The sequence below is a fragment of the Pseudophryne corroboree genome, chromosome 2 (genome assembly GCF_028390025.1).
Source record: "Pseudophryne corroboree isolate aPseCor3 chromosome 2, aPseCor3.hap2, whole genome shotgun sequence".
NCBI classification, from domain to species: Eukaryota; Metazoa; Chordata; class Amphibia; order Anura; family Myobatrachidae; genus Pseudophryne; species Pseudophryne corroboree.
In genome coordinates, this window is record NC_086445.1 from 114524794 (window position 1) to 114538591 (window position 13798).

The 13798-nt window shown below is 45.9% G+C and overlaps 1 protein-coding gene across 3 annotated transcripts in view; it reads left to right on the plus strand.

Annotated features, from left to right (window-relative positions):
* PARP4 (poly(ADP-ribose) polymerase family member 4) overlaps positions 1-13798 on the plus strand; it is a 281821-nt gene that overhangs the window by 234768 nt on the left and 33255 nt on the right. For 2 of the 3 annotated variants that reach the window (XM_063951625.1, XM_063951623.1), the window contains 5 exons: positions 373-417; positions 2830-2895; positions 5727-5795; positions 9727-9783; positions 9957-10059. In XM_063951625.1, the coding sequence (XP_063807695.1) occupies positions 373-417; positions 2830-2895; positions 5727-5795; positions 9727-9783; positions 9957-10059 (340 nt within the window). The remainder of the gene's footprint in view (positions 1-372; positions 418-2829; positions 2896-5726; positions 5796-9726; positions 9784-9956; positions 10060-13798) is intronic. The other variant, XM_063951624.1, reaches the window with a different exon arrangement.

Consider the following 13798-nt stretch of genomic DNA (forward strand, 5'->3'; position numbering starts at 1 on the left):
TCTGCTGGTGCGTCTTATTTGCACAATGATACATTTTTAGGGAAAGAAGACACTCGGTGCTGGCCAAGTCACTCGGGAGCTGGGGGCTCTCATGCGCCCAGTGTGCCGTGACTCATTGCGTATGGAGGCTAGATAAGTAAGGACACATCCGTTTATGCAGTGAACTCCTCTATACCTTGTGAATCATCATGATGGTTCTTTAAATCCATAGGGTTTTGTTTTTTTTTAGATTTTTTTTTAAAGAAAATTAATGCTAATAAATATACCGGTAGAAGAAAAGCAGTGCCCCTCTTGCTATAACATCTTACAATTAGAGTACAGCATTACAAGAAAGAACATTGTAACCATTTATAAATTCCCATTATTTTGCAGCGACGGATGGTCGTGCGTGGGGAGGAACTGCAAACACAATCAATGGTAATTACTTAATCTCCAGTTAAGCACATGGGTACAACATGTGAATAAACTTCTCCTTCATATGACCCTTTATATAAGGATGGGGTAATATCACTTTATGTATTGTCATTTAAATTGGTTATACCTATAAAAATGTGACACTACAGACAGGGCTGCCTTCAGAAAATGTGGGGCACAGGACTGACGGAATAGGCAGAACATACTGTATATGCAAATTATTGTGCCATTTACTCATTGTGATTGTAAATGATGTAATGTTTGCACTATCTACCTAAATTGCTTGCATGCAGTGTGAATAGTGATTAGCATATAGTAAATATTATAAACGAAAAACAAAATAAAAAAAAAATGATATGCAGTAGTCTCCCTGATCCTGAGGGTTTATGATATAAAGTGGCATATAAGTAGCTAAGATTCATTAGTAAATTAGAGGAGAACGAAAATGATCAGAGGAGGCTGGTGGTCAGTTGCAATCAAATTAAATTAACAGGGCTGTAACTAGGTGTGTGCGGATGGGGCACAGCACATAGCGCTGCAGGGGAGTGTTAGCGGCACTTGTCAATTATCTGTTTTAATTACTTTCACTTGCAATTTCCCCTCTTTTTGAATCCCAGCATCTCCTGACCTCCCCTGTCTCCTACCCCCACCCCTTTTATCGCTAATACCTGTACAACATTCATGAACTCAACTTGAGAGCTCTTTGTTATTCAGTCACACTGTCCTTTATTAAATTTAAAGATGCTTACATACCCGGAATTCTAACCTATTGCTTGTGGCACTGCAGTCAGACAATCTATTAATTGAGCTATCTGCCCTTGCATAAAAAGGTAGATAATGCTAAGTTAGAGAATTCTAACTATTTGAAGCTTACCTTGTACTTTGTGAAAAAATTGAGGCTGCACAGATCTATGTAGTGTGTGGCTGCCAGAGGTTGGATGTGTGGCTGCACACTGCATAGATCTGCTCAATTGCAATGTTGATTTTTTTTTTTTTTTACAAAGTACCAGTAGCTTCATATTGTTAGAAATCTCATAGTTTCTATGCAGAATCAAATAGACCAATAAGTAGGGTGTTTGACTGGAATGCAATAGGTTATGGGTTAGAATACCGGATATGGCAGTATATTGAAATTACCGCTGCTGAATATAATGGAACAACAGGTAAGTACTTGCTCTTCAGTTAAGCACATGGGTACAATATGTGAACAGACTGCTCCTCCATATGAATTTTATATAAGGATGGATAAAATCACTTTATGTATTGTCAGAAATTTTAGTTATGTAAAACTGTAGCACTACAGATAGATCCTTCGTCTCTATCCCTTTATCTCATTCCTAATCTTATCTTGCTGATTGTTGTGGCCTAAGAACCCATGTACCTTATCTGCAGTGAGCAACAACGGCCCGTTCACTCATCTTCTCCCGGAAGACGTAGGCCCAAATGTATTAAGCCTTAAAAAGTGATAAAGTGGAGACGGATAAAGAGTGATTAATGACCAGCCAATCAGCTTCCTAACTGCCATGTCACAGACTGTGCTTGAAAAATGACAGCTAGGAGCTGATTGGCTGGTCATTTATCACTCTTTATCCGTCTCCACATTTGGGCATAAATTACCTGTAACAACATGAGCATCATTTGCACAAAAAGCACAGTATATGTGTGTGTAGCATAACACCATCACATCTTCTTCAGCACCATATAACTCTGTCCCTGTGTTCCTGACACCTTCACTTTATATGACACACAATACACAATAAAGTCATCTCTATTACCAAAGCTTCTAGAGACATCTTTCTGCAACACTCCCCCAGAGTGGCCATGCCTAGTGCTACCCAGGGAACATGCTTATTGCCGCCTATTATTGGTAATAAAAGCATTAAGCAAGACCTGAATTGAATAACCCTATTATTTAATTGATATAGCTTATTACACACCAAGGGACTGAATAACTCACAGTACTCCCACCATGCACCAAACCCCTTCCAGCATGCACTGACTCCCTCCCGGCACACACTGACCCCTCCGAGCATGCACTGACCCTCTCCCAGCATGCACTGACCCCCTCCCAGCATATACCGCCCCACTCCCAGCATGCACTTACTTCCTCCCAGCACACACTGACCCCTTCCAAGCATGCGCATGCACTGACTCCCTTCCTGCATGCACCAAACCCCTCCCAGCATGCACCAGCCCCTCCCAGCATGCACCTAGCCAGCATGGACTGACCCCCCTCTCAGCACTCGCTGTCCCCCTCCTAGCAGACACTGAACGACAGTTACGCCTTTGCCGTTAGCCAATAATGAAAAATAGGGGCTTAATTTAAAATATGGAAATATCCTTGTAAATTAAAGAACCTTTAATAGTTGTGGAAATTTCTTGGTGACGTTTCCTCGCTGATGTGTTGTGTTGCAGGCGTTCTATTCACTTGAAAATAACATCTGTATCCAGGAGAAACTTGACAAGCCACAGGACTTTCAGGTGAGTTTAGGAGAGTATCGGCTCCGTTTTCATAGTCAAATTTTTTTTTACCTGGTTTTAAGGGATTAAGGAGTATGTGCAGCCATGTTGAAGGTCAGAGCGCAGCCCATGCAGTACATAAAGGGAATCAGGTTGCCCATCACTGATATAAATGTACATCACAGAACCCTGACTAATATCCTTACGTGTCACAGTAAGTGGGTACATTATTCATTATTATACATGCTTGCTAGCTTTAGACAAAGAAATGAAAAAATAAAAAATCTGACTTTAATTTCCAAAGTACTCATTGATTTTGTTGCATAGTTTTATGTTTAAGTTATTATTATTATTATTATTATTTTAATGTTTCTAACATCTGCGAGCCTGTCATATACCCTGTAAGAGGCTTCTGTGACAGGAAGCTGTATGGAAGATAAAGTGCAGGGGGCTATTGAGGTCATTGTACTGTCAGCCTGATGTACACAGTAGGTGATGGAGAAAGGGGTTGAGTATGAAATGCCGGCTGTTGGAATGCAGAGTGGTCAGGAGACCGACAGCGGCTTCCCGACAGTTGAAATCCCAACACGGGCCGCTAAGTAGTCTAACCAGGGCCGTCTTTTCGTATGGGCTCAATGGACACTTGCCCAAGGGCCCCAGGAGTATAAGGGCCATAGGCTGATAGCTGAGGGTTCCCTCTTTCCAGGGGCACCAGATTTTTTTAAATCGGCCCCAGGGACCGGTGGTATACGACTTCAAAGCAGTGGTCCTCATCCGAGCCTGTTAATTGCTCTTCCCAGCCAGATCTCTCGGGTTCTGTCTGACTTAGAGTTTTTCTGAGTATTCTCCAAAAGCTGGGACTCTCCCCTTTCGGTGGACACTGGCTGCTTGCCTCTACTGTGTCCAGAACCAAAGCTATCAGCCTTCAAGCATCTGGTTCCTGCTCCAGCTCCACACGCTTAATATGCAGTTTTATATATTTGTTTTAAATTTTGCTCTGGCTCCTGATCTCTGATCCCCAAGTCCCCAGTACCTTCTGAAAGGTGGGACTCTCTAATTTTTTATCCCGTTCAAAGCTAAGAAATATTTATCCAGGAACTTGAGATATCTGCAGTCAAGCAAGCTGTCCTCTCACCAGAAAATTATGAATATTAAGCCCACTCCACTATCCACCACTCCCCTACATATTAAACACCCCATACCATCCTGGAAGTCATGTAACAGGGGCCCCTTCATTCAGCCCAATGTCCCCTTCTACAGTTAAGTGTTCTCCCTCACGCCCCATCTGTGCTGTAAAGGAGTAATTAGCAGAAATTACTGCTCCAGGTCCTACATGCTGAGTGGAAGATAGAACACCCCTTACGGCCCGCGGGACATCAAAGCTGCCGCTGATAGCACCCCCCACCCCTACCGCTAGAGGATGGGTAGGGTCCCCAGTGCATTGCTGTGCCCAGTGGCCCACACTGCTCTTAAGACTTCCTGAGTCTAACCCTCCCCCCAATCTTACCATAACCTTCCCTTTTAGGTGCATAACCCTAACCTTCCCCTTACCGACCCCTCCACCCCCAGCCTAACCATAACCCAAACCCCCATCTCCGCAGCCTAAATTTAACCCTAAGTCCCCCAAGGGTGGCCCCCACATCCCCGGCGTAGTACTTACCCACTCCTCTATCTCGATCGGGATCCCAATGGTCAGGATTCCAGCGCCGGTGTCCTGGCCACTTTCGGGATTATGGCATTGCTATTCCATCGTGTGTTGGGATTACGGTGCCAGGATCCCAACTGTCAGGATTGTAACCACATCCCTGAAAAAGCTAGTAATGAAGAAGAGAAGGAAAAGGTATTGTTTCTTTTGAACTTTGACATATAAGTGATATTTTTCACTTATACAGTATATCATTAAACTCTTCCTCATGCCTCTTATATACTGTAAGACCAAAGCCAGTATAAGACTTTATGGGGGAGATTCAAATGTTTGAAAAGTCAGTTGGGAGTCTGTTTTTTCCTATCTAATAGACAGGAAAAAACAGACACCCAACCGACTTTTCAAACATTTGAATCTCCCCCTATGTGGCCCTAGGCAAGGTACTGGCTCAGGGTCCCTTTCAATGCATTTTCTTTTTGCTCTTTGATAAATTGTACTTTAGCGTATGCCTCTTCCCCAAGGAATCACTTGCTGGCATGGGGATGGGTAGGTTTGGTTGACAGTTCTGTCTGTGGAAAGAATTATGTCAACCGTATAATGTCGACACAGCAGTAATATTATCTAAAGCATTCTTACCTTTGCGGAATTATAACTGTAACCCGGGATCAGTATGTGATTCTGGCGGCCGGGATTCCGTCAGTCATTATACCAACGTCGGGATCCTGGTCATTAGAATGCCGGCAGGGCGGGCGTGCGCAACAAGCCCCTTGCGGGCTCAGTGTCGAGCTTTGCTCGCCATAGGTTCTATTCTCACCTCTATGGGTGTTGTGGACACCCACAGAGGGAGAATCGCCTACCTCGACGGAATTACGGCGGCGGTATGGTGCCCCTGGCGGAATCCCGGCGGCGGTATTGCGACAGCCGGGATCCCGTCCATCGGTAGGCTGACGACATACCCTGTAAACCCGATAGTAAAGCCGACACAGTAAAGATGTGTTAATCAACATTACTACCATGTCAGCATACTGTGGTAGGGATTATGGTGTCAACAGCATCACTGTTGACCATTTAACTACATCCCCTGGTATTGTATCAAAAGCCCATTTGCTATTTAGATTTTGCACTTCCTGACTAGGACCCATACAGAGACTTACCTGACATATTAAGTTATGTGGCGTTATATGCAACTGTTCCACTGTTCATTCAGGTCATTTCTGTTCTGCAGCCATCAGGATTTCATCAGCTTCGACGGAAGATGAAGATGACGAAGAAGAAGGTAAGGGGGGAAGAGAGGTGCGGGGCAAGAGGGAAAGTGGGAGATGGGGGACAGACAAACTAATGGAGAAGGACATAGACACAGAAAGATGAGATGGATACACAAACACATACAAAATTGAAGACAGGGATTGAAAGGGGGCAACAGACAAAGGAGCGATAGATGATACATGCACACAGATGGGGTGCAGACAGCAGAGCAATAATGAAAGCAAGGGGAGAAGATCCCAGGAGCCGTAAACCTAGTGAAGAAGATGTTCTATAGATTTAGAAGTCAGGGGGCACAGAGAGAATGGGAAAGAGATTACAAAAAGACAGGAGACAGAAAAATACTTGTGCGAGAGAGCAGTGTGAAAAAGAGAGACAGAAGCGATGTAGGGAGTACGGGAGAGACGAAAAAGAGCTATGGAGAGGTGAAAGAGACAGACAGGAGCTGTGCAGAGGAGGAAAGAAACATGGAGGAAGAGAGGAATGTGGTCAAGATCCCACCAACGGAATCTTGGCGGTCGGAATACCGACACCGGGATCCCGACATATTCTCCCACTGTGGGTGTCCACGACACCCATAGAGGGAGAATAAATTAGTGTGCCGAGCGTAGCAAGGCACCGTGCCCGCAGCGTGGCTGCATTGTGCTCGCCCCCCTGTCGGGATTGTGCCGGTCAGGATCCCGGTGTCAGTATTCCGACCGCCGGGATTTCGTCCGGCGGTATCGCGTACTGATCTCGGAAGAGAGTAGTGACAAGCAGTAGTTGAACAGAGAGGCTGGAAGGTACAAGCATTAGATGTAGTGAGAGTAGGGGGAGGGACAGGTGGGAGCTGTGCAGGGAGACTGGAAGGTACAAGCAGGAGATGTAGTGTTAGGGGGGGTATGAGCTATGCAGAGCTGCTGGAAGGTACAGGCAGGAGATGTAGTGTTAGGGGGGTATGAGCTATGCAGAGCTGCTGGAAGGTACAGGCAGGAGATGTAGTGTTAGGGGGGTATGAGCTATGCAGAGCTGCTGGAAGGTACAGGCAGGAGATGTAGTGAGAGTAGGGGGAGGGACAGGTGGGAGCTGTGCAGGGAGACTGGAAGGTACAAGCAGGAAATGTAGTGTTAGGGGGGTATGAGCTATGCAGAGCTGCTGGAAGGTACAGGCAGGAGATGTAGTGAGAGTGGGGGGAGGGTGGGTAGGAGCTGTGCAGAACTGCTGGGAGGTACAAGCAGGAGATGTACTGTAGTGTTAGGGGGGTATGAGCTATGCAGAGCTGCTGGAAGGTACAAGCAGGAGATGTAGTGTTAGGGGGGTATGAGCTATGCAGAGCTGCTGGAAGGTACAAGCAGGAGATGTAGTGTTAGGGGGGTATGAGCTATGCAGAGCTGCTGGAAGGTACAAGCAGGAGATGTAGTGTTAGGGGGGTATGAGGGAGCTATGCAGAGCTGCTGGAAGGTACAGGCAGGAGATGTAGTGAGAGTGGGGGGAGGGTCAGGTAGGAGCTGTGCAGAGCTGCTGGGAGGTACAAGCAGGAGATGTAGTGTTAGGGGGGTATGAGCTATGCAGAGCTGCTGGAAGGTACAAGCAGGAGATGTAGTGTTAGGGGGGTATGAGGGAGCTATGCAGAGCTGCTGGAAGGTACAGGCAGGAGATGTAGTGAGAGTGGGGGGAGGGTCAGGTAGGAGCTGTGCAGAGCTGCTGGGAGGTACAAGCAGGAGATGTAGTGTTAGGGGGGTATGAGCTATGCAGAGCTGCTGGAAGGTACAAGCAGGAGATGTAGTGTTAGGGGGGTATGAGCTATGCAGAGCTGCTGGAAGGTACAAGCAGGAGATGTAGTGTTAGGGGGGTATGAGGGAGCTATGCAGAGCTGCTGGAAGGTACAGGCAGGAGATGTAGTGAGAGTGGGGGGAGGGTCAGGTAGGAGCTGTGCAGAGCTGCTGGGAGGTACAAGCAGGAGATGTAGTGTTAGGGGGGTATGAGCTATGCAGAGCTGCTGGAAGGTACAAGCAGGAGATGTAGTGTTAGGGGGGTATGAGGGAGCTATGCAGAGCTGCTGGAAGGTACAGGCAGGAGATGTAGTGAGAGTTGGGGGAGGGTCAGGTAGGAGCTGTGCAGAGCTGCTGGGAGGTACAAGCAGGAGATGTAGTGAGGGAGACTGAGAAAGGGGCTGTGGGGACAGGGTGGATACTTACATAGACCAGGACCATGCTGGAAGAAGGAAATCCACGGTCCACCAATAGTGCAGATGAGCATAATCTGCGCTCCTCCAATCAGGGTCTCCTCAATCACCATGTGCTGTGCTCGTCCAATCAGAGCTCAGCCCATGTTCCTTTGATCAATTTGCTGAGTACTATGGGATTGCTGACTGAGCAGTGAGAAGCTGCAGGGACGTCCCCCGCAGATGAACTGTTCTGGAGTCCTACTGCTCCATTGTGCACCTAGTTGGACTTGCATGCATAACTAGGGCAGGTGGCAGATGGGCCCCCTAGGTCCACCAGGCCATAGGCACCTGCCTGTATGGCCTTGTTGGTAATCTGGTCCTGCATCAGACTCATCTAGATCTGCTGTCAGACCTTGCCTCCCCTACAGACACCGGCCCTCATTCCGAGTTGATCGCTCACTAGCTGCTTTTAGCAGCATTGCACACGCTAGGCCGCCGCCTTCTGGGAGTGTATCTTAGCTTAGCAGAATTGCGAACGAAAGATTAGCAGTTCTGCTATTAAATATTTCCCTGCAGTTTCTGAGTAGCTCCAGACCTACTCCTAGATTGCGATCACCTCAGTCCGTTTAGTTCCTGGTTTGACGTCACAAACACGCCCTGCGTTCGGCCAGCCACTCCCCCGTTTCTCCATCCACTCCTGCGTTTTTCCCTGGCACGCCTGCGTTTTTTAGCACACTCCCGGAAAACGCTCAGTTTCCGCCCAGAAACACCCACTTCCTGTCAATCACTCACCGATTAGCAGAGCGACTGAAAAGCGTCGCTCGGACCTGTGTAAAATTGCATAGTTTTGTGTGAAAATACTTAGCGCGTGCGCCCTGCGGCCCATACGCATGCGCAGAATCGCCCATTTTTTGCCTGATCGCTATTCTGCTAAAAACGGCAGCGAGTGAACAACTCGGAATGACCACCACCATGCCCATGTAGAGCTGCTTCTGAAATTTCCCAGGCTAGTTTTACATGTCAATGTACCCCTGGATACAACCTAAACAACATTTCACTTGTATTTTATAAACCACATGGGTGGTGGCCAGGATTAGGAGCCCATTTATCATTGTATTTTTGCATCTATTTCGCTGAAACATCCACTTTCTGGGAGTAGCCGCAAATATTAGGTATCACCCAAGTGTATGTAGGAAGGACTGCAGCAGGTATTGGAGATACCTGCTGCGAAACATCCATTCCTGCTGGCAGCCACATCCCCCATAGGCTTCTATAGAGGATATGATGCTGCCAGATTTACCAATATCAGGAATGCAAAGCATTCCCGATATTGGCCCTCGCAGCTACCTGTAGGTGTGGATAGCCCTTTGTAGCCTATGGGCTACAGATCACGTGTGTAACCAGCGGTGGGTTCCCCCCAGAAACCCTCCCCAGAACTGGCCACTGTGCTTGTATGGTCACGCTGACAGCGCATGTGCAGAAGCCCCAGCAGCCCCGTCCCAACACATCACAGGGATGGGCTCCTTCCAGGGCTCTTGTCTCTGCGGGTGCTGATTACTAATTTCACTCGATGTGGTCGCATATTGCAATGCAATCCTGGGCAGTAAGATCCCGCACAGATCACATTGAATATGCAATCTATGATAAATGGGCCTCTTAGGAACTACAGTTTCCTGACTCCCTTAAGAAGGGCTGTCTGTATTAGAGAATGGATCTAACCATGGCCGGGCATCAGGGGTTACATTCACAAAGCAGTAACAATCTTTTAATCCAATTATGTTGGATATATTTTCTATAGGCATATAGAATACCTGTGGCTCCTTCCTGGTCGTCACTGTCTTCCCTCCAGAGTCAGGTAATATTTTTTCTACTCTTTTCACTGCGATATACAGTATACTCATGTCTGTAGTTTATACAGTAATAACATGGAGATGTCATGGCTGCAGGTTCTGCCACCAGAATGAAAGTGATATCTGAAATCCTAGAAATCTATTTATAATCACTAATGAATGATGTGTTTATACTCAGGATGGATTCTGGCGACTGACCCCAGAGCTTGGAGCTCTATTGAACATCAATGTCGGCTACTTATCTGATGTTTTTCTCATTAAAAAAGGCATCTGCTCCCTGGGTAAGTTTGTGTGTAAAAGAGTAAGTATTTCATGTACGGTTATATAACCTGTCCAGATTACATGTCACAAAGTATATCCTAATTGTTCCAAGGCTAAACATAGAACTTTTCCGTAAAGTTGTTATATAAGTAACCATTACGGCAAAAGTTGTTTTATCAAATGTAAGTGAAAAGCGCGGTGTATACACACTTCCAGGCCAAACGTTAGTATTATATTTGCTATCAAATAATGCAAAAATCAATTCAGAAAGGCTCATGTAAAATTGTACGCATTTGCTGTGTAAGTCATGGCGGGAAAAGACGCACACGTGGTAAACAGGTCAGTAGAGAGCCTGGCTAGGCCCAGGCACTTTTCAGGGGGTGTGGCCTAATCACAGGAGGCGTGGACTTGCTCCCTTAGAAAAAATCAGATAAAATAGTATTTTTAGCCCCTCGTTGGCCACACTGCAGCCCAGCACACAGCAGCACGTGCTGGACTGAGGAAAGAGCTGCAGCAGCTGCTGCCAGGTAAGGGGACCAGACTTGGGTAGGTAGTACCCCCTCCTCTGGTGGCAAAGCGCATTTAGTTGGCGTATGTTTGGTCAGACGTTGTATCCAGTGCTACCAGACTAGCCTAATGTGCCAGGTATAACCCAGGAGCAATAAGTGTAGTCTGAGGCTTGACAGTGTGATATACACAAAAGATAGATAAGGAAGGGAAGCGGGGTGTGGGGATGAAAGTCGGCGCACTGGGTTGGTCCCTTGAAGGGTAAGAAGATATGAATCTTAATAACTGAACCGGTATGTGGGTAGGATATCCCTTTGATTAATTATCATGCAAAAATTGAGAAACCGGCAGTGCTCCCCAGAGTTGTAAATGATACCTTTAGAATTTAGGAGAAGAAAAAACAACTCTATTGTTTGGAGCACTCTTGAAAAAATATTTATTTAAAACTTTACTTTTATTATAACTTTAAATGACTTACATAGACATAACAACATGCAGCATATATATGATAAAAACGAAATATATAATGCGCTGGGTATCTCCTACTCAATGTTTTATTAGGAATTAAATTATTCCTATTGTATCCGAACTTATATCCTAAATACAGTATACTGTGTTCCATCCATTCTGTGGTTTTGATACATCCACAGGTTGTTACAGTCTACCAACACGTAGCTTCTGGGATTACCCCCTGAGTCACACTAATTGATGGTAACAAATGTATCTATTACTAGCCTCAATCAGAAACAAAGTAAATCCAATTGTTTAGTCAATACTAACCACCTTTGTGGTATAGATATACTGAAATTGAGACACATGAGAGCTATAATCTCCGTTTTATGCGTGATGTTTCATTACCATGTGGTGGGTACGTGACCCAAGACGTGCAGGTCTATGTCACGTACATATGCTTCACAAGGGTGGTCTTCAGGTTGCCGGCGGCCGGGCTCCCGGCGACCACCATACCGGCGCCGGAATCCCGACCGCTGGCATACCAACATCTTTTTTCCCTCTTGGGGGTCCACGCCCCCCCTGGTGGGAGAATAGATAGCTACGCGCGCCACCGTGCCCGCAGCGTGGCGAGCGCAGCGAGCCCACAAGGGGCTCATTTGCGCTCGCCCAGCTGTCGGTATGCCGGCAGTCGGGATTCCGGCGCCGGTATGCTGGTCGCCAGGACCCCGACTGCATGCAAACCATACTACACCCGCTTCACAAGGTCGAATCATTGTAAAATCGATGCTTTACAGCAGATTTACAAAAGCAGAAACCAGGTATATGTGATGTACCCCTCTTTTTTCTGAACTTTATCTTCTGGCACCACCCCCTACATGGTAATGAAACATCACGCATAAGACGGAGATTATAGCTCTTGTGTGTCTCAATTTCAGTATATCTATACCACAAAGGTGGTTAGTATTGACTAAACAATTGGATTTACTTTGTTTCTGACTGAGGCTAGTAATAGATACATTTGTTACCATCAATTAGTGTGACTCAGGGGGTAATCCCAGAAGCTACATGTTGGTAGACTGTAACAATCTGTGGATGTATCAAAACCACAGAATGGATAGAACACAGTATATATAGGATATAAGTTCGTATACAATAGGAATAATTTAATTCCTAATAAACCATTGAGTAGGAGATACCCAGCGCATTATATGTTCAGTGCGATATACACCAAAGAAAATAGTGTCTAGACAGGTTCATTAATAACTAAGAATGCATTTACCAAATAAAATAAAATACAAATAAATAAGAAATAAATATACTTAAATCCAAATGAAATTAAAATTAAATTGATTAAAATCAATCTAAAAGTAAACTACATTATTTTCGGCTTTGCTCGTGTGGATGTCTTACGGGGGGGAAAAAATTCTCCATAGTTCATAAACAGTCCCTAGAAGTGTATTTCTGCCCAGAAAATTATATTTATATACATACAGTATAGTCATTTTGGACTTGAGGTTTTCCAGGAAAACACTGTAATGTAGCATTTCGTACGCAGATACAGCCACAGACGCACATATAATACACTGTAGGCATGGCACATATTTTAATCAGCAGTCTGTTTGTGCATCTTATTCACATAGCAATGCAAATAAGACACATTTTTGGGGACAAAATGCACAAAAAGACGTTCAGCGTTAGTGAACGTGCTCACGACTAGACGCGACTAGAATAGCTGTTTAATGTGACCTAGCATCCATGAGAGAGGACACACCTGTTCCTCAGTTTCTTTCTAGGCAACTAAGCTATTCAAAAGTGAAAACGCCATCCAATTCATCCCGTAGTTTTTGTGCCAGAACGAACAGACAAACTAAAATTCTATACACTTTATTATATATTTTTAAAAACAAAAATTACAATGCGCCCAATATAGTGCCCTAAGCACTTATATCACCAAAGTCCGGTGGGATACGAAGTCCTTCCACCTGTAACTACTTTAAACCACACATGTGTCCATCCAATAATTCAATAAGCAGGTGGACCATAGCTGACACTCTCCAACCCGAAGTCTAGTGGATCACAATTTCTATTAAAAAAAACAGAGAGGCAGCGCTCCATAGTGCATTAAAAGATTTATTACAACATGACAGATAAAACATCCAAAGGAATTTTCTTTTCCCGTACCATAAAATACAACTCTGTGGGCTGATTGCCACGTTTCAAATACAATACTGCACCAGGCAATGCTCCAGCTGCTCCCCGCTCGTGTCCTCCAGTGTCCCCGTACCGCGCTTGTCGGCTCTCTCACAGCACGCTGAGGCGCGTTGAGACCACAGTCGGATATACGGGATGAAGACACAAGCTCTCTGGATCTGCTCACACTCCTGAGGAGAACTGTCTTCCACAGATGCTGGCAGGTTGTCTCTCCCCTGCCTGTCACCAGATCTGCTGTAAGTGTTCTTCGATGACTCCTGTCAGCATGCACTGCTTGTCAGTGGTTCCCCTCACACCCCTGGTGAGAAGGAGCAGGCATGGAAGAGTACACCGATGGCCATCCCTCTTTAGAGTGATCCCAGGAGCTTGTACTCTTCAGTGCTGCAGTCAGTAACAAATTGCACGGGATCCGGTCAAGATGCCGCCGGACGGAATCCCGGCGGTCGAAATACCGACGCCGGAATCCCGACCGCCACAATCCCGACATATTCTCCCTCCGTGGGTGTCCACGACACCCATAGAGGGAGAATATAATAGTGCACCGTGCCCGCAGCGTGGCGAGCGAAGCGAGCCCGCAAGGGGCTGCGT